Source organism: Phalacrocorax aristotelis, chromosome 1, assembly GCF_949628215.1.
Source record: "Phalacrocorax aristotelis chromosome 1, bGulAri2.1, whole genome shotgun sequence".
Lineage (NCBI taxonomy): Eukaryota > Metazoa > Chordata > Aves > Suliformes > Phalacrocoracidae > Phalacrocorax > Phalacrocorax aristotelis.
The window spans coordinates 121,014,941-121,036,532 of NC_134276.1; the positions used below are offsets into that span (position 1 = coordinate 121,014,941).

The 21,592-nt window shown below is 45.2% G+C and overlaps 1 protein-coding gene across 12 annotated transcripts in view; it reads right to left on the minus strand.

The window, feature by feature from the left end:
• The window catches only part of PHLDB2 (pleckstrin homology like domain family B member 2), a 128,414-nt gene that overhangs the window by 55,427 nt on the left and 51,395 nt on the right, over window positions 1–21,592 (minus strand). For 6 of the 12 annotated variants that reach the window (XM_075103884.1, XM_075103833.1, XM_075103842.1 and 3 more), the window contains 2 exons: window positions 5,994–6,103; window positions 1,270–2,618 (listed from right to left, as the gene is read on the minus strand). In XM_075103884.1, the coding sequence (XP_074959985.1) occupies window positions 1,270–2,618; window positions 5,994–6,048 (1,404 nt within the window). In that variant the 5' untranslated portion in view covers window positions 6,049–6,103. Of the gene's footprint in view, window positions 1–1,269; window positions 2,619–5,993; window positions 6,104–14,788; window positions 14,869–15,073; window positions 15,139–21,592 lie in introns of those variants that run through there. The other 6 variants (XM_075103892.1, XM_075103849.1, XM_075103869.1 and 3 more) reach the window with 5 other exon arrangements.

Sequence of the window (21,592 nt, forward strand, 5' to 3'; positions counted from 1 at the left end):
GGGGTGAAAAGGCAGGCTCCTGTCCACGTAACAACAGGTTTCTCAACAACTTGCATCAAGGACACAGGTGAGATGGGAGGGAGACATCTGAACCGGTTACAATCCAGATGAACCTGCTCGCAGGTACGGCTCAAAATGGGAGCAGTGGCCCTGCACAGGTGCCAGGCCATTGCTAGCGGTCCCTGATGGGCAGCCCCTGCTCCCGCATCCCACCTCCCCACAGGTTTTCACCTCACCCCTGTCTGGGAAGCGAACTCCCCTGCAGGCTCGCTGTCTGCATGCAGACTAGAAAGGTATAAGAATATCCTATCCCCATTTTGCTCAAATACATAAATATTTGATTTAAAGCACACAAACATAAAGTTAACGTCTCAAACCTAAGTCTCAGAAATACAAACTGGCCCATCTAAAGACCTCAGTTTCTATGCAGATGATAAAATCAGTATGATATGAACGCCTGTTAATAGGGTCAAAGACTCTTGTGCCATTACGAAGATTTTTCAAAGAAATACTAAGTAACCTTTTAGAGACAGTTTCAATAAGAAACTGTTTCAACCAACTTTGCGTGTTCTGAAGACCTTTATTTTTCTTACCCAAAACTTGTTTCAATAATACATAAACTACAGTTTACCATGAAGTTTAATCCCACGCTGAAGCACTATGCACTGCTTTACACTGACTAGACACAAAGAGAGAAACTCTGTCCCCCTCTGCTATTCTCTATTTTGAGAGGGAGAGAAGGAAGGAGGCCTGTATTTTAATGAAAATACTGAGAAGGTAGAAACCACAACCAAGCAGGGAAGGCTCTGATGATGGATGTTGACCCCACACCAATGTATACCTGACTCCACAGCACACATGGCTGAGCAGCTTATAGCAGAGTGTCATTTTTTTACCCACTTACCATAAAACAGTGCCATCATCTAAAACAAGAAGTGCTGGATCTCTGCAGGGCAATTTGTGGGTTTTATGTACGTACACATTTTAACAGAGCCCACAGGATGACTGAACACAATTTACATGGATTCCAACATTTTTTTTTTAAGATGGCTGAATGGTACTGTCTACCCGAGCTGTTAGAGCAGCACGCTATTTAAGCATTAGCTTCATGGACTGCAATAATAAGCAAGGCATCTGAAGCAAGCAATATTTGAATTTCAAAACACAGCATTTTATTCTTTGCTGTACCCTCCTGATGGCTAGATCTGGGATGGACATTTTGCAAATGCTAACTGCCACAAAAAACTAAGAGGAGGAGGAAAAAATTACCAGCCGTTCCATCTCCTGCTCCCGAAGCCGCTCTTCCCTCTGCCTCCTGTGATAGTCCATGAGGTCTTCTCTTCCCGAAATAGAGCTAATGCTGTTCTTCCGCTCTCGCATGGATGTTTGCAGTGAGTTTGGCGTCTGCCTGTAACTTTCCAGATCTGGGTCGTCAAGTTCCATGGAACTGGTGGAAAGGTTTCTTCGGACAGAGAATGACCTGTCAAAATCCAGTGGGGAGAAAGAACTACTGGGGCTTGTTCCCAAGAGTCCAAGTCTATCGAATTCATCAGAAAGATATGGAGAAGAAGGTGCTAAAAGCATTTTTTTAGCAATTCGAGGGCTTGCAGGAACACTAAGAGTTGAACTGACGTAGGGATTATTCCCAGAGACAGAGTTTGCGTGTGGTGAAACCCCTGAGCTGCAAGAAGAAAAATTCAGGTAATTATCAGCATCTAAAACATTCTGAGGTAGATCTTTTTCTCCAAGTTTTTTCCTTTTAGTATTACCCAGAGAGCTTCTGGGGGGCAAACTTAATGGCATCAGCTGGCTTTCTGTTGATTTATAAAGTCTGGGTAGGGAACGACTGTACATCCCCATATGACTTAGAGATCCACCAGAGTATTTCCTAGGCCGTGAACCCAGAGGCTCCATCATCACATCCTTGTGCTTAACTGGTTTTATGTGAATGGCCAGGCTGTCTTCAGTATTCATCCTCCTGCCTTGCTTTGGGCTAGAAGGCATGCTGGCTGCCCCTGAATTGCTAGCAGGTGAAAACATCAGCTCGTTCCCTGAGCTTCCATTCCACATGGTCAGAAGAGAGCCCGAGATCTTCTTCGTCTCCAGCATTCCTGGGAAGTAGACATTGTCGTACGATTTGTTTTTCTGACTGTACTTTGAATAGTGAAATTTATCTATGTGTCCAAGGGATTTTTCATTTTCTCTGCTGGCATGAATATCAAAGTCTGTCCTTCCTAAACTGTACCCACTGAGGGATGGAGACATGCCCGATACGGAACCCAAATGCTTTACAGAGATGCTTTTGTCTGGAAGATATGGGCTTTCACAGGGGAACTGCTTGCCTCCTTGAATTTTGGTAACAGAGTGTGTGTTTTTAACACCGGAGGAAGGATTAGGTTTAACTGGCATAGGTTGTGAAAGGGTTAAATACGAGCCAGCATAGTCCCCGTTTGTTTTAAATTTGAGACTTGATGAATATTTCTTCGGGTTGAGGTTTTCCATAATATCCTGGAGACCATTTTCAAGGGAATTTGCCACAGAATCCTTTCCCAAACTAGCATTTTGTAATTCCATCTGGTTTTGTGTGTGGCTATAATCTGCCATAATCTTACTGGAATCTGTAAGAAAGAGAAAACAAGAAAAAAAAGGTTTTAGCAAGTAGGTAGCCTCTTGCATATGCATGCCTGCACATTAACTTGAAAAGAACACTTTTTGTAATAATTACTGTGCTTGTAATAAATGTATCTCAGATCATCAAGCAAAGGAGGGGATGCACACCTTTCCCACCCTTTTTTTTGCAAAAGATGGACGCTAAAAAAGAAGAGGTAGAGGAACATCACCAAAATCATACTACAAATCAATAACAGTTAGAAAGAGGCTAGACCCTTTCTTTGGTGTCCTATCCATCGCATGAGTCTGTGGCTCAGCCTTTACAATCCCAAGCCTCCTAAGATGTCCATGAAGTAAGGAAGCATTGCTGTCCTGATGTTTTACAGCTGAGGAACTGAGGTGCAGGGAGAAGATGCAAAGCAGACAGCAGAGTATAGAACTGAACACAGGTCTCCCAGGGCTAAGGATACAGAATGTAAGATACTGCTCTGGACCACCTCATCTTTTAACCTGTGCAGCTAGTGCATCCGAGCCCCAATACACTAATGAGCTCCATTCAAAGCTCAGTAGGAGTTTGTCACCTTTCTGCCTACCCTGTGATTGTCATGCAAAGCTTCATGGAAAAGTACAAAACCAAGGCCTGTTTTTCAAGGTGTTTCAGCTCAGTGCTCTTAAAATACAAAGCTGTAACTACATCTGCAAAGAGCAGTTTAGTTAAAAGATAACCTGAAGGACGTAAAATGCTAGGCTCCATGACTTCATTGAAAACAACAACAAAATCATATGACCATTAAAAACACTGACAGGGGTTTAACGTTCCAGGTCCTAATGCTTGTTCAGAATTATAATTTGTATTCTGGAAGAGGACAATGACTGAAAAAGCCTTTGCTGTGGTGGATGTTATTGTTCAATGATATGTCAAGCTCCAGCCTATAGTTTAGAGCCCCACTTTGCCAAAATCAAAGAAACTAATTCAGCTCCTGACCACGTCAGTCACTGATGGAGATAAACAGGACCCCCAGCAGGCTTGCACTTCGACCTCAGCTGATGTAGAAATGGCACCATTAACATTTACAGCAGCTCCTTGTATGTGCTAGGCTGTGCTTTGAACTAATAAGCACTCTGCAGTGTCAGTTCCTGCAGTGTCAGTGTGCGCTGCTTCTGAAAATAAGGGCCAAATCTGGGATTTCCTCTTGGTTTGGTCACATTTGACCTGTGACTTCAGCCACCTTGTGAGAAATCTAATCTCAGCCTGTCACTCGGCTGGAAACCGAACATCCAAACAAGTAAAGTACCTTTAAAAATCCTCAGAGGCAATACTTTAATCCTCTTCCAAGTACCACTTCAGACAATTATGTGAACCTAGACACAAAACTTGGATTCCCACCCCTCATCAGAGCTGATGCGATCTGATTGCACTGAGGATCGTTAGGCTCAGATATCTAGTGGAAGGTAGCAATGCATTCTTTGAGCAGGTCCTAGTTTCTCAGACCTTCCTTGCTAACAAGGCAAAAAACTCTGGAATTACTCTCTAGGACATCATTCAATAGACCTCTGTTGCACAGACTTCCTCTAAGCAAACTGTGGTAAGTCTAAATGTGTAACAACACATTCTGCTCAATTTTTAAGGAACAAACCCACAAGTTTAAGAACAAGGGTAACCATCATCAATAATGAAACTGAATAGGCAGAAGATACAAGGAGTCAACATTGGGGGGGGGAATGGGGACAAAACCCAAAGCAAACAAACAAAAAAATTCAAACACCCTGAGCATAGTGGACCTGACCAAGCATGTGTTAATTCCAAGCTCTGGTAGTGGCCAGAAACATTAGTTTACAGCTTCAGAACCAAGCCTTGGGTTTACTACTACATGGAATATAATATTTTTATGCTGACTGTGATTTTATTTGCTGTAATTTTAACATATTTGTTATGATGATACAACTAAGTTGCCTTTGAACCAGTAAGTTCACAGAGCTCTCCATCAAACTATCAGTGCTGTGAGCCGTGAAACCACAGTTTCTTATAATTTGACATTTTACTTGAAATTTTTTAGCTATTTTCACAACTTTTGATCAACACCAGTGATGAAGTTCAAATGAACAAAAGGAGGAATGTGACCCACGTTCAACAGAACTCTTGTCAGGGCAAGACAAAATCATCTGGAAAAGATCAAGCGGTCATCATATTCACTGTGTTATAAGGAAGAACAATAAGATGTAAAAGCTATTTAAAAGCATAGATACAAAGCACAATGTATATTGTATATACCTTGTACACTTAGCCTTCTATTGCGGAACAGAACCTAACTTCCATCCTCATCTCTCTTTCTCCTTCCCTCTTCCAAACGTCTCTTAACATTGAAAGCTAATCTCATATCAAAATTATACTGTTCAAATCATAACTTGAACACAGCTGAAGTTCAAATGCTTTTGCATAAATTCCACTGGCTCCTATATAAATAGCTTAGCAGACATATTAATGGGACATTAATAATTGTTTATTACTCCCTTGCAACACCAGTAAGGCACATTTAATCCTACAAAGACTGGATGCTTTTGCCAAAAAACAAGTTAGCTCATGGAAACTTTCAGGCCTGTTCACCACAGCAATGAAGGGTTCATTGTACTTGAAATCCAAACAAGTACAGTAAGAAAAGGTCATGATACCTTCATGTAGCCACTCAGATTCAGCTTTTCTCTACTATACCTTATGCCAGTTCTTCTGCATTTTTGGTTCCAGCACCACAGCGCCCGCAATCATACGGTTAAATCCCAACTGGACAACAGCGTATGTTTAGCTGAACCATAGCTGCTTCCCACAAACCAGATCTTGCTTGTTTTGTTTATTTTTAGGGTAATGTTTGGGATGAGACTTTATGAATATGCCAGGATGCGTTACATATCCTGGCTGACGCTGCCTTTGGATGAAGCTATAGGTACTGAGGCCGGGAGCTCCGGCTTGTGGCATGTCCTGAACCCATCCTGCATCCAGGCCAGCCCAAGCTTTCACCTCGTAAACTTCAGCATACAGTGTGAGGCTTCTCTGTTTAGCAAAGTATTTGCTGCCTGGAGATACACAGAAGGAAATTCTATTTCCACCCACCCACCCCTTCTTTCCTTTTCTTCCTTTCCCAAGTTGTTTAGCTGGGGGTCACTGGTATCTATTCCAGCCAGGCATTAAACTGATGGGGAAGGGCTGGCTGGCTCCAGCATATCCAGCTGTGGCCTTATTTTGCCTGGTAAATGAGGTTAGATATGGATTAAGAACAGAGCACTGATCTTATCCATGCATCAGCAGAAATAAAGGACCAAAATCAATAACGAATTCTGAAAGTTCTCAGTACATTTACAAAGAAACTTCACTTTTATTAGCTGATTACCTGATCCAACATTCTGAAAGGAGGAGAGGTTACTTCTGTTTGGCATCATATTCATCTTCTACAGGATGGTTAAAACAATGCTAATTTGAGTTAACTAGGTAAATTTTGACCTGCAAATAAAGTAACAAAAGAAAAAAATGCTGTGTTAAGAAGTGTATTCTAAGAATATTTTTGAAGTGTATAATATAGACCAAAATTGGCTTTTCTTATAGTAAAATTTCCAGAGACAACTCAAAAAGAAATATGTTAAAAGGTATTTGGAAAGGGCACTTCATGTTTAATGTGAAGACTAAAAAAAACCCCACAACCATCTGCTGTTGTTCTATCAGTTTTAAAGTCCATAAAATTTGATAATCAGCTATTACCTATGATCCTGACTCTGTGCAGGCTGTTACTAGTCACAGCTCCTGAGTATTGTCTGCGACCCTGTGGCTTCCTTACAAAATCATAAAATCTTCAGCAGAAAAGTCCAACCTTGTTATTTTTGAAAGCCCATAGCCCAATTTCAGCCCACACAACACCAGCATCCTGCAGTCACGAAGAAACCTATGCAAAAACAGGTATGCGATCCAAAACACAGAAAGTGTTTTGGCATGCAATGATTTCTGAAGCTCCCAAGAAGCCAGACTAGGAATGCAAAGAGATTCTTTAAAGTTTATTTAAAAAAAAATACAAAAAACCTGATATGGCTACAAGAGAGACTTGGCTTAAAAGAAATGTCGAAATTAAATCCCAGCCACTAAAGACTAAAATTAAATCTAAATCCAAATAGAAGATCTCTAGTGAGTTGCTCTATTAAAACATTTATCTTTTATACACACATCTGTTTTTAAAAGGTCAACAAAAAAGCTTTAAAGAAATGGCATCAAGTGACAAAAGTAATGGTGACCATCTGTAAGTCCTCTGGGCTTTAACTCTGGGCAAGCAAATAGAAATGTGGCAGAAAAACAAGTGAAGAATGGAGACAGATGTCTGGGGCTGTCTAGAGACGAGCCACCTATTTAATTAACCGCAGTCATCACAGCCACAATGTTTCAGGTCTCAGTTGCACAGACTTTCCGTGCCATGCTTTTTCATCTTATTCTCCTGGGAGGGCAGCCCTGGGAGAAGGGATCTGGCTGCTAATCCCTGCAGAGGGCAGCTCCTTTGCCGTGACCTCTGGCTTCTCCCTCACCTGCTCCCTGCAAGGTGCTCTCTAACAGGGGGGCAGGCCCTGTCCCTCCCCTCTGCTCCCCCCAGAATCCCCTGCGCCGGTCTCGCTTCACAGTGCTTTTTCTTTCTGCAGAGGTCATTTCTCGCTCCCAAGCAGAGAGTTTCCACCCCTTCAGGCACCTCTGCCCCCCACTCACCGTGAGATGGGCTTCACCCTGACAGCCTCCTCCAAGGGCACGCAATGTACCGTTCCCCAGAAACGGTGCTGCTCTCCCAGGAGCCAGGGTGAGAAAGGAGACCTTCAGAGTGCCGCACCTCCTGGGGGGATCTCACCCGCCACGTCTGCCCTCTCCAGCACCACAGGACTGAGGTTCTCCAGAGCAGATAGGGGGAAATAGCCTGGACAGCAGATAGCTTTTCAACCCAAGTTTCATGCTCAACAGGTTTTTTTGTTGACATGAAACATTTACCATCCTTTTCACCCCACTGGGGTCTTCCACCCCACAGAAAGACTCCTTCCCTAATTCCTTCCAGGTTGCCTCGCATCCTCCAAGCTCGAAGCCTGAGTAGTATCCCAGGCGCCTTCCTTGCCAGGAGAGGGGCTGGGGGCAACGCTGCGGGCTGACAGGCAGCTGGCCCCGGCAAGAGTTAACAGCGGTTCTCCCACTTGTCAAACTGGCTCTCTGCCTTTTGCCTGCCTATGAAAGGTGAAGGACTGGGACAGAAATCCTGCTAAAACTGCCGCTATGTTGCCTTCTTGGCATATCGCTTGTGTAATCTCTATTAAGAACACTGCACTTCAAACGCAGAGCTCCCCAGAAAAGAACCAAAAATATAACTTTTCAGGACATGTTCAACTTGACACAGAAAACTAGCAACTCTCAACATTTCACACTGTTCTGTAATATAATTATATAATCAAACAGACAATTAAAATATGGATGACTTGGAATTAAAAAGACAGAAGAAAGGGTTGATTTAAAAGACAGGAAAATGTATAATTTGATTTCCTGTGTCTCTAATGTTGCTGCTTTATGGTTAAAATCATTGGTAAGGTCACCAAAAAACCCATCTTTTCTATCTCATAAGATGATGGCTACCACTTAATCAATGTTACAAACATTAAGGAGAGAACAGCTGAGAGGGAAGGGTTTCTATGTAATTGAAAATTCAATCTTCAGTTCACTTTGGTGAATACCTGGGTGTGCTAATAGCTGAAAGGAAAAAAGTCTCTTTTTTACAGTTAAATATTTATATTTTTTCAGTTCAAGTCTGAGAACTCATTACGGATCTCTCTTCTTAGAGGATGAGAGATCAAGAAGTCATCACATAGCAATAATTGGTTTTTCGGGGGGAAGAACTTTCTAAAACTCTCCACTGTGAACATAAACAAGAAACAATTAATGACTTAATTAGCTAAGTAAATTAACGGCTCAAAATCCACAGTTTATCTGCTCTCATGAAATCATATTATTTCAGACGAGGGTTATCCAGGGCCTCCTCCAACAGCCAGTGAGGCTGACTCTCGTTACAGAGCACATGCCACACTCTGCCTTGGCTGGAACGAAGCAAAATGATTTCATCTGGGATTTATAAAGTCATCTGAAGTGAATGTATCCAGCATTACCAATCATGTTTCATCTCTACAGTGCCCAAGCCAAATTAAGTTCTGTTTCACTAACGACCAGAAGAAACAGTGATTCACGACTCAAACAGGCGGCGAGTCAAACAAAGGAGTCCAGTTTTAAGATATTATAACACAGTGTGGCTTTACAGTACAAACTCCTATCCCTTGGTGTAGGAGCCTAGAGCTGCAGCTCAACCAAGCCACAGGTACAGCTCTACCCAGCATTTAGTCCACAGATTTAGGGTGGCTTTTACTCAGCACACGGTTTCTCTCCCCTTCCTTTACTTCTGCCTGGGCTCATACCCAACTCCTGTTAGCAGAGTCTGCTAGGGCACCCACTTTACTCTTACATTACCAACCAAGTGGGTCACAATGCCTCAGGCATTGCTTAAGTGTTCCTCTGACTGAAAATAAACAGTCAGTTTTAAACAAAGCTCTCAAATTTGGCCATCTGTCCTTTAAGGCTTTTCTGCTCTTCATTGTTCCTTCATTTTCGGTTTCTCTCAGAACATTACCAGTGGTTCCCGGCAGCTCCTGTCCCCTCTCCTGTCTCTGACACTTCTCTGCATTAACTCCTACAGCAGTGTACAGCCACCCATGCAAAACAGACGAAACCCCAAGTAGTGGAGGGCAAGGACAAAAACCCACCATCCACACATCATCATTAGAGTTTAATTTGTTCTGAAACAAGGCGGCTTTAAAATGATAAGGGTCTGCTTTAACTGTTCCAGTAAAACACACACTGTTTTGGAAAAAACCAAGCCTCGTAAATTTTTACACCCTGAACAAAATCTGGTGAACAAGCGCTGACGACTTCGGTGCCCAGAGATTTAACTTTCCCACAGTATAGCACACCCAAGTGCATAAACAGACCACTCCATTACCAGGTCGATTTAACTTTTTTCCTGCATAATCTGAGGACAATGTACTTGCTCCTGATTAAATCAAGCCTGTTTGTTTTCCCCTGACTGACTTCGTTTGTTTACAAACAAAAGTCTTGACAGGCTCAAACTGATGGCAAAGTAAAACCCACCGGGATCTATAGTTTACCTCCAAAAACACTTAAGTGTAAATCCATATTTCCCCAGCCCCTTAAAGCCTCCTGTCAGACTAAAACAATATATTCACAGAAAGGCACCCACATAATTTGGTGGAGGTTCTGTACCCACAAACTAGCGAATGGACACATCCTTAAGAGAGCACAACCATCTCTGCCAAAAACTGGGCAAGTCGGCAAGGCCATTATCTAAAGGTCACCTTAAACATTCTTCTTCATTTCCTCCTCCTCCTCCCCCACAACAGAATATACTAGACCCTAAGCTACAGCTGATTTCCTGCCAGCATAGCCCTGAGGTCTGCTTGGTCCCTGGCTTTTCATGGTATAGGTCCTGCAACACATTGGTCCCTGCAGTGCAGGAGAGCACACAGTCTGGTTAAAGGCAGAGGGTGTTTTAGTTCCCAAAGCTCACAGCTTGGCACCTTCACCAGCACTAAATAAATTAAAAATCAAATATCTGTGAATCAGATTTGACTAAGTCACTCCCTTGTAATCCTGCAGGTTTCCGATGTGGAAAAGGGAGCGGCAGAGGAAGTTGCTTTTACGGCTTATCTCTTCCTCTGAGAAATTATTGTGTTGGATATTGAAGAAGCAGCAGAAAAAGGGCAATGCAACAACAACAGAAAATATCCTAAATAACTTTATTCCCCTCATAAGCCACATCTATTTTACTGGAATAACTAACCCAGCTACTCAAAAAATTGCACCCAAATATGACATTTTTGACTATTCTGTCCTACTGTATAAGCGTGATTCTCTCCTACTTGATAAGGACTGATGTTGTAGGCATTGTCAAATCAATTGCTCCTTCCAGTAGACGGAAACCACGTAATCATTCTAATCAGGTCATGACAACTGACAATTTTAAATGCGCATCAAAAATGAAAACATTCGTTACTGTGTAAATACGCTAGTTTGGTGGCTACAAATTGAGATTTAAACCATTGACATAAGAGACACTGACTGCTAAGTGTGTCCAAACAAAAATGACAGCAAAAATGTTGAAGCTTTATGATTCTTGTGCCATAATAGCTACTCTTACCTGAAATTGGAGCTGTTGAAGTACACATTTCAATGAATCTAATCTCATGCCTACACATATGGTAGGACAAGAGATTAGACCACTTACTCAAACCGCATTATTTTAGTACACATTACTGCCTCCTCCTGATATTTTGCAGTCACACTGTTTCATCTGGACTAGTTCACTGAGATAAGTTGAGGTGAGAAGGCCAGTTAATTCTTTTCTGCCCAAACAAAAGCCACCGACAGGCAGAAACACATGAGAAGAGATGTCTCTTAAAACAATTAACTCCTTTCTTCATGGAGGAAAACAGGGCGGGCAGAGGACAAGCCAACCTCAAGCCATACTCCTCTTCTGTCTTGGAACCTCTCTGGTAGTTAAGCTTAAGAGTCCATTATCTGACCCAATGACTGATTCATCTCACACCAGTAATGGTGAGCTCCCTGGTATTATTCTGACACTATTTCATTATCTCCTCTCCTATTAAAAATTTCAGTGTGCTCAAAAGATTTGCAAATCGAGACTTAAAGAATTCACACAGATATGCCACATAGAAAGCTCTTCTGGTGGCTGATGGACTATGATCGCTTATATCTCATGCAGACTGACAAAACCCAAAACAAACAACGCGGCTGGTGTAGTAATAAATGTACATAAATATTCTAGACCAATATAATTCTCACTCCTGAAATCTAAAACTTCAGGAAGGGGATTGAGTGAAAAACAATTATAAATCCACATTCATACTGTACAGGAGCAGAAATTCTCACTGTGCAAGATCGAAAAGACCCTAAAGACAAGTTTCTTGCCCCTAGGATACCCCTAACAAATTCAATGAGAGCTTGCCATACACAGCAGGTAGGTAAGTCCCTGAAAATCTAAGCAGCTAGAAAAACTAATCAGAACAGCTTCAAGGATCACCTACTCCCTTTTTCTTTTTTTGGCTTTCTTGGATGTCCTTACAATTTTTTTCCTGTCTATTGCATTCTCCCACTCTCTCAGGCAACCTTTGCCCACGATCTGCTTTCCTCTGTGCTGATTTCTTTCACTGCCACTTTGTGCCTGTCACTTCCTTTTGTTAATCAGTTCCCTCCAGTGCCCACTTATTCTGACAGTTTCTGTCTCTCTTATTTCGCTTGTCCATTTCTCCTCAATTTGCCTCCTTCCCAAGATGCTTGCCCCATATTTCCAAACGTCCCCTCTAGCTCTTTAATGCTCCTTCATCTTCCAGCACTCTCAGGGCAGCAAGCATGCCCCCAGACTAAATGCTTCTCATCACACTTGCTTGGCAAACCACATCATGACAGCGACAGCTCAGGCGGCACCCACCGTGGCTGTTGTGCTACCAAGCCATGGGCCTGCCTGCACAAATACAGGGCAGCATTTATTAGCACATCCCAGGACTGCCTTCCCCCAGGCAAGAAATATAGGTACCATACCTGCAGTTACACCTTTTAATATAATTAAGGAAGTTAAATAAAACGCTTCACTTAAAAACTGATCCCACCTGCGTGACATTTGAGTAAGACAAAACAAGCCTGGTCACATTTACAGAGTTCACTCCTACACTGTGGTCTCTGGAGGACCTTCTACAGGGGAAAGCTCCCCTTGGATTTCCGTGGCCTCGTGAATGTGCCCCACCGGTCTAAAACAAAACCTAAATGAACAGCATTGGCTCTGAACACCTGAAACAGAGAATCTTGTTATAGCTGTTTAGTTAATTCAATGGGAAGCACTGTTTGCTATACTGGCAGTTACTACACATCAAAATTAACTGCTTAACAAATGAAAATGGAGAAAATACAGTCCACATGCAGTGCACAGAGCATTAATTCCTTCATAAACAATCCCCCCACCCACTTTCATTATTTCAGCTTTCCTCTGGATCTTCAAACACGAAAGACAGACAAGATCTTCCCATCCAAACCCCTTTTTCCCTTCTGACCCAACGCCAGCCTCAAAGTAGACCTGCAATCTTTACGTCATCCATCCTCTGCTTCCTATCTAAAACCAAAATACTCCAAATTTTTCATGACAGACTTTGTTCCTTCCGAACAATGGTCAACTGGTGTCTTTGCATGCTTTGAAGGAACTGGTTGCTAACTGTATCTGATAAGTACAGAGGGTAACCGATATGAAAAAAATGGGAAAAATGACTACTCTTCCTGTCCTGGTTGCCGCCACAGATTTCCACTCCCTCAGTAAAAACATGGACTCACAGAAGAGGCAATTTAGCATTTGTCAAAATGGAAGGGAAATAAATTTCTGGTGTGGAAAAGAAACTGCGTAAAAAAAAAAACCAAAAACGGTACTATTGGGTCTGGAAATGGAAAGGTGTTACTATGGGGCTGCCGTAAAAGTACCTCTTTTTCTGTCACCTCTTAGTTCAGCCTACCCCTCCCCTTGACAGCAACGGTAGGCACTCTTCCATCTTTTGATTACTTCACCTCCTTTCTCTCCTACATTGCTTCCTTCTGCTCTAAGAAAGCGAGCCCATCCTCACCCTTTGCGATTCCTTTTGGCGCTACCATGCCTCACCTCCTCCCGTCTCTCTTCCGCTCCCAAGGTAACACCTTTATCTTTGGGGACCTTCTCTATGAGAACATAGAGGAAGGAAAAATTGAGAAGTTCACCAAACGTAAGAACTTGCAAACCTACGTCTCTCATCTCCCTCTTCCCCCCAAGGAGTGGGAATGCGTGACACAAAAATGAAACATTCACAATGTTCCGGCTGGCAACGTGTCCACCCAGCTGCCCTAGAGATGCAGACGTAGAGGGATTCGAGAGTCAAGGTGCACAGACAAGATGACACATTGACAAGATGAGTGTTTGGGGGAAAAGGAACTGGTGACAAAAGCCATGTGTTTAAGATCACACAAGCACTCAGAGGCAGGAGCAGAAAGCCCATCTCTCGAGCCTTTATGTAAGCACAGCCGGTCTATTTACACTTCTGCACATGGGGAAATTCCTCAGGCAGCTTTGGGGCAAGAGGAGAAAGAGCAGGGACTGTTACTTTCCAGGCTGTTTCTCCTTTTGCTGGTGGGCAGCAGGTAGCTCTCCGAAAAGCCTCTGATCTCCCGGCTGAATTCCCCACGGAGCGTGCGGCTCCGGGCATCCCCGGAGCACACCCTGGCCCCGGTTGCTGACAGGGCTATGCGAGGGGTGACTTAGGACCTCTTAAATCTTGTCTGGGGAGACGGAGCCCCAAACCCTTGACTTCCGTAAGCCAATCGGACAGAATGCCAGATTCCTATTCCTGAACTCCTCCAGCGACGCCGAGCCGGCATCCGTCACCGGCTCAGCCCCGGGCGAATCCCATCTCCGCTGGGCACAGCAGCCTTCGCACAGCCGCAGGAGGCTTTAAAAGCCACCAGCCTAACAAAGAAGCGCGGACAAAGAGCCCTGTCCTGCTGCGTCTTTCCCTCCACCAGGTAGATCATTGACGATGGAAAACCGAACCAAGCCAAGCCCCGCCGTTCCTCCCTCGCCTCCTCGGCCCACGGACGCGCGGGGAGAGACGCCCCCGCCCGGGGCAGAGGCTTTGTTCGCCGGCGGGGACGCGGCAGCGCCCGCCAGCACCGGGGCGGGCGCGGGGGGAAACACCCGGACAAAGAGGGGACTGGCGCCGAAAGGGGCACGGGGGAGCCCCGTCCCTTTTAGCCGCAAGGTCTCCGCCGAGCCGGGCGGCAAGGGGGGCTTAGAAGCAGGAGGGGGCGGAGGGGGTTGGCACAAACTCCCTCAAAAGTAGCCAAAACCCGGGGACAGCTGTGAGCAGCTGAGCCGGCGTCAGCCCGGGCTCTGCGCGCCTGGAAGGGACCGTCTCCCCATCCCCGCCAGCAGCCCCGCAGGGCTCTGCCGCCGGGAGCAGTGCCGCCGCGGCCCGGGAGCGCTACACCCACCCCGCGGGACGGTGCTTCCCCCGGCCCCGCACTCACCGCCGCCTCCTGCCGCCGCTGCCCCCCGCGCATCCCGCTGCCCGGCCGCCACCGCCTCCCTCCCGCCGCCGCCGCCGCCGGGAGCCGCCCCCAGAGCGGCAGCCAGCACCGCCCCGCGCAGGGGCGCGGCCGCCCCTCGGCGGGGCTGGGGCGCGGGGCACCCCCGCGGGGCGGAATGGTTCGCTCCCCCTCAGGCTGGGGTGGCGGGAGCAGGGCGGCCGAAGGGGAGCTGAACGGGGGGATGGGGGTCGGAAGGTGGACGGGGGAAAGGGGGCGCAGACATACCCATAGCGCTGCGGTGGTGGGTCGGCCGAGGGGGCGGTGGGGCCTTTACGGGGCCGCCGCGGGGACAGCCGGCGGAGGGGCTGCCACGGCCGCCTCACGACCCATAAATACGAACCGCCAGGCAATTTCCTGCCCGCGAGATTAGCTGAGCAAACAGGGCGGCCCTTTGAGGACGCGGGCCCGGTTTTCCTTGCCTGGGGCTGGGGGTGCGTTTACCTGCGCCCTCCCCCCTCATCATCATCCACGGGGAGCCGTGTTGGAGGGGGGCTGCCTGCGGCCTCCCAACTCCGAGGGGAGCTGTGCTGCCTCCGTGTCCTGGTGGGGTGTCCCCACCGCTCACCCCAGCCCCAGGGTCACACCCTGCTGCCGCCTGCCAGAAGCCTTCCGGTGACTTAGTCTTCAATGAAAAAAAATTACACGTGCCTTTATGTGTGTAAACGCGTATATATATAGGTGCACACACACACACAGGGCCCCCAGAAGACCCCCGTCTAGGTCCCATGCGTCAGCGAAGGATGCACACAGGTGGCAGCTGCCACCACCAGCATTTTGCTGTCCCAAAGTGGGGAGCGGGCCGGTGAGCCAGGCCAGGCCTCGCTGGCAGGGCTTTCAAACCAAAGCAAGCGTACAAACCAAGGCCACTGCAGCAAAGCATATTTGCCCGAGCAGCACGCCTCCCTTATCCCGTGTTTGACGAGTGGTTTGGGGTGCCGATCCAGACGCCTTCAGAGGTCCCTGCTCAGGAGGCTGCTCGGTGACAGGGGCAGCGAGGCTAACGCCTGGTTTGCAGATGTTACCAAAGAAAACAAAAAGGGTGAAGATCCTTGGGAGAGGTGTCATTCCGCTCCCGGGATCGGTGGGTGCTGGGAGCCCAGGGCGTATAACGAACCTTCGCTTTCCGAGCGTACGTATTGTGTCAGCTTGGTAAGGAAAACTCCAGCGATGAGAGATGTGAGCCAGCCTGGAGGACTGTGCTCAGGGCAGCCAGCCAGAGTATCCTGCATAGCAATCTTGTTTCATGCTGTGTGGCCCCATCACTCTACCTTCCCCCGTTTGTTTTCCAAGGAGGAAATTCGGGGATCGCAGTGTGTACCTGCTGTGCAGGGGTCCTGCGGGATGAGTTGAAGCTCACATGGCATTTGGCAGATGTAAACTGCTACCGCGGTTGCTGACGGTTCCCATCCACCATGGGGAAATGGGGTTCATTGGGATCCGGTTCCTGCCTTGCATATTCCAGGGGATATTTTACTTGGCGAAAACTGTACCACAATATAAACTTTGTAATAACTGATTAAAATCTGGAATCCATAAAGTAACACCCACAGTACCAGATAATATAAAAAAGAGAAATGGCCTTGGCTGTCCTGGTGTCCTAGTTCACGTATAAAAAGATAAGCTTTTGAGACTAGTTACTCAGTTACTCTAGGCCAGAACCCAGATAAGCTCCTCTTATGTGATGCCTCCACAAACGTCCAAGTGCTTCATTTACTACTAGTGTTGAACCTGGCTCTTCTGCTTTGTTCACTGAACAAGCAAGGAGTACATGTAGTTAAAAATGTAAAGTCATATAGGTGTAAGGAACACATTAAGGACATGCTCACAGCTGGAAGAGATGAGAATGACTTTTAACCCTGCCACAGCCAGAGCCAAAAGCAGCCAGACTTCCCTTCATCTCACGTGATCTTCCTTTTAAGTGGGAAAACCGTAAGTAATAGTCTGCAAAAATCTCCCCAGGGAAAATGATGCCTAATAGTACTGAAAGGAGTAACTCTGCATTTGCGGTTAAACTGTTACTCTGAAGGACTTTCGATATGCCAGCTGAAATGTTCCTGTAGTTAGTTCCTATGCAGTAGGTGAAGTGGCAGCAAAGCTGGATCAGGGAGAACATGTATTTCCCTTCATACGTGTGTGCTGGGAAAATTTTATCCGAGTCAGCATCATCTGTTTCTTGGCAGTGAAGGAGAGAAAAATAAGGAATAAAGCTTATTTCTGAAATAACAAGAGGTACTCAAAACCAGCCATAGCTGAGGTCCTAAAATAGCTTGATAAGTTGGAATGTCTAGCAGGCAAGGGTCTGGGAATTTAAAAACCAAAAAAAAAATCGCTCTCTTGGACATTTTATGAGTAGGAAATTCTTAAAAATTTGCAAACAAGTGAGAACTCCAAGAACTAAAGAGCTGAAAATTCTTGCTGGAACAAAAACAACAATACTGCTATTAAAGAAAGTCACAAAAAACAGGTATGGAAACTTGCACGAGAGCTACAAGTCTTAGATGGGTTCAGCAGTCCACCTAGCTAGCTTTAACTGTTTTCAAGGCAGTTGCATGGCTACGTCAACTGTATTGCATATCACAGCGGCTTTTAAAATCCTCCGCCCCTGAGTATACATGCATGCCCAATAAAAGTTTAGTTTCCATGGTAATTCATGTAAGTAGAAATCAAACGTTGGAATGTTTGCAAAAAGTATGCTTTAATCAGGAGCATTGAAAATGGCAACAAAATACTTCAGTGCCATGCTTCTGTAACAGGGAAGGAGAGATCTCTTCAGCCAGTTCAGAACTGAAGCAACCTGAGAGCAGGCACCCACAACCACAACCTCTGCATTACCTGGTCCCTCACCTTTACAGATTTTATCCACATCAGGTGTGGACGTGACTGCATTTCTGTCAAATTAGCCAGAGCCCACAGTGGGGAGTTGGTTTGGGCTTTATGCCGCCTGCAGGAGGAGACACAATACCCAGCCTGAGGAAGTCGGTTGAGATAAAGCTATCCATTGGTGACCGGGTCTGGTTACACCCAGTCTTTATTTTGATGGCAAAACTGGTCTGGTTTCTTCCCTTTCCTGCCTAAACTACTCATTTGGATTCCCAATCTATAGTCTGTGACCTTCTTTGGTGGGCTGACTCAGTTATTTGTGAAAACCAGATCAAGAAAATTATCCAGGTGAAACCTCTTCCTTCCCTGCACTTCGCCCCCTTCTGAAAAAGGTCTTACAAGTAGTTGAGTTGTCAATGAGAAGAGGAACAACATAGATACAAGCAGCTGTGCTTGAGACCAAGCCTGTTTCTTGAACTGGTGTCTCCAATAGATTATTAAATTGCACCCTTTTTGAACAAACATGTGGCAACAAATGAGGTTGTAAGGATTCAGAGCTTTGCAGCATTTACCCAGAATGTTTTGAACCACTGCCTCAGTGAAGAAACCCAGCTGTTGCTTGCAGTTGCAGAATAAAACTACACAATTGTTTATAGCTTGAAAATAATAACAATGGTCACAACCAGAACTTCTGGTGAAATTTCAAAGCAAGCGGTGATTCTTCTGTTGTAAATTCATCAAAGACAGTTTGGGGCTGGATTCTAGGTACTGAAAGAAGCTTGGTTTTTAAGACTTATTGGGAATCTCTGCAAAATAATAAGGCAGCCTGTAGCATGCCTGCATTCATCACTACTGTTCCAGTGGAAAAAATCATGCCCAGTGGTTATACTGGTTGTCCAAGTTAAAAATCTAAAAACCTGTTAATGCAGCACACAGTAGAGAGGTATATCGAACAATAAAACCAGGTAAGCTGAGGTTCAACCAGTGGAATGTTCTTGTGACTTGGCCTGAAACTTTCTTAAATTGTCACACAAGAGCTATCATGAAGAAACTGCCTGGGGAAAATAAGTTACATGAGTAATCAAATCTCATGCTCCAGGACACAAGTCAATTGCTGGAAGGGTCAAGAAAGGAATTTCCTCACTCTCTTCCTTTGCACAGTTGTACACAATTAACTAGGTTGTAATTGCAAGGCAAGAAAGTGGTTAGGTTTTGCATTCCTCTGAATCATCAGGTGCTGGCTGCTTTTGAGGCTGAATTCAGAGCTTAAGGGATGGGTCTGGTATGGTGGGTTTTGTTGCACTTTGGTGAGGCTTTGCCTAGCTTTGCAGTGCAGTTGTGAGGTCTGCTCCTCCTTCGATGCTGACTGCTTAGCTCAGAGCATGGCTGCATTGCAGAACTACCATTAAAGTGAGGACTCGACTGATTTAGGTGGTTACTTTTCTGTTAATAATAAGTAGTTACCTTAAAAATGTCTCTATCAATAAACTGCACAACTCATGATGACTCATTTAAGAACTAGCAATGTTGTAACCATAATGGCCTAAAGATATAAACAAGACAAGATTTGTTGGAAAGGTATCCACTTTTATTAAAGCAACTAGACCATTTGCTGCACTAAAAGATCATGCTATATCTTCTTTAAATAGAACATTTTAGTAATCAAAAGGATTTTTGCTAACAGAGGCCAGACATTACTCTGCTTCAAATCACAAGAGCTCTACCCTGTTAGCTTGTGTGTGGCTATCTGTCTTTGCAGCTGATTAATTGCTTCCCTTTGCCAGAATCAGCATGCTTCTGTGCATGGGGGTGGCTTAGGGCTTAATTAGCCAACTCTGATACTACAGCTAAGCTCACTACAGCGTTACTGAAGTTTTTCTGTACACAAGTACACTTTTGATATATGATCTATGAGCAAACATGTTGAAAACTCCAAGTACTAGGTCCACAGGCAAAACCTTGGTCCATGCTCCTCACAGATGTTAAGTCAGTAGGCAAATGGTTGGCAGAAGACGTGGTGCAATTGCCACAGCTACGCCGGTTTACAATTATAGTCACAGATTAGGGCAGCAACTAATTTTGTAATCAGTGGTTGGATACAAGGGTATCTTCATCCTACAGCTGCCCCTTCTTGGCTTTTACCCAGTGAGCAATAGGCTGATTCATAAGTTCCTATATACACCTTAGTTTGGGGCCTTACGATTTACCTCTGATGCCAAGCCAGGAAAGGCTTTCTGTTCTCCTTTGGTCTCTGTCAAATCTGGGTGCAGAAGTCTTTTACATATCTAACAATGTGGTAGGTCACATCAGTGCGACAGTACCTTCTTTAGTAGGAAATTAGAAGACATCTAGAAGCGTTTAAGCCGCTTGTCCAAGGTTATACAAGAAATCTCAGCAGGAGCAAGGCATGGAATGCAAGAACCCAAGAGAATACCTTAATTTCACAGTTAACCTGTGTAAAGATAGATCTCTGTGTTGAAATACGTACTCATTTGGTTTCTTCGTCCTGCAAAAAATATTCTTTCCCTTCAGGTGAAACTCAATTAATTAGTACAGAGTCAAAAGGGGTAAAACAATGCATTTCTACCAAAAGGAAGGATGCTTGCCAAAACTTACTTCATTCTGTTCGGAGTCATTTGGGCTGGAATTGATGTAGTGGCTTTCATAAAGGGAAAAGCTCTGCCTAACAAAGTTGAGTTAAAATATGTCCTGACAACTGATTAATGAAGCTGCCTTTGCTGACAAGTTTTTGTATGTGCATTGAGAAGGGTTGTAGAGGGTTTTTTTTCTCAGCAGATGGCCCCCAAATGTGGAATTAAGTCCCATTAGCAGCACAAAGGATGACACAGTGTTGCTACTACTTTCCTGCACTAACGGGCAGAATAAGATGCAGAGATATATTTTAGTTGCAGCTTTCTGGGGGTTTTCTCCAAATAGGGGCGGGATGAAAAGCAATTGAAAAATATAAATTATAACCGTTTTCTTCCTATATAGCCCTTACTCAAAGCTGCCTTACATGCTTAGACAAAATATACAACCCTTGAAGATAAACGTAATGAAGATGCACTAATGCCCAATGCAAGATCGATCTAAACCAAAATAGTAGTCAAGTTACAACCCTCCCCACCGCACTTGCACCCCGTTCAACAAAATCCTAACGATATAGCAGGGTAGGGGAGAAGGTCGCAGAATCAAATACTTTTGGGTCCTGTCAGAGCGTGCAGGGGAAAGGGGTCAGAGAGGTAGGCCAGCATCTCCCTGCAGGTTTTTAGCTGATGGGTGCTGTAGGAACCTGGCTTCTGAGGCCAGGGCAGCTTCTGTGCCAGACAGCTTGTTGGCATGCAAGGCACGATATGGCATATACACCTCACATATGCCCAGTGCCAGATGAATCCGTATCCTGTTCTGCCCTTTCCTCTTTATGTCAGGCCCATTTTGGGTTACCCTGGGGAAAAATGGGGGACCATCCTACTGGTAATGCTGTTTCCCTGTGCCCACTGTTGGGTATGCCCACCTTCGTCAGGGCATCTGTCAGCATGCCAGTAATAGGATTGGCCTCTAGCAGGCAGGACAGGGGGTGAAACTGTGGGAGAGTTCTGGGCGACCTCGCCTTCCACACCTGCGGGGAAGCTGCAAGCTGCTGGAAGAGCTGTTGGTGCCGTGAGCTTACTCTAAAGAGAGTAAAGCACTTGGGTACTTCACGTTCAAAGCTCTGCATCTCTCCACCGGCCCCGCCTGCCATGGCTAGGGCCCCTGCGTTTTAACCAGAAGCTGAAGCTTTACTGGGCAACACCTCAGCTAATGATATGATGGTAAACTGAAAAGCAGGCAAATTCAGCTATTCGGGGAGTATGAGCAGTTTGGAAATGCTATTTTACAGGAGCTGGACCATGTAAAGCCTGCTGATTTATGCATGTATTCTTG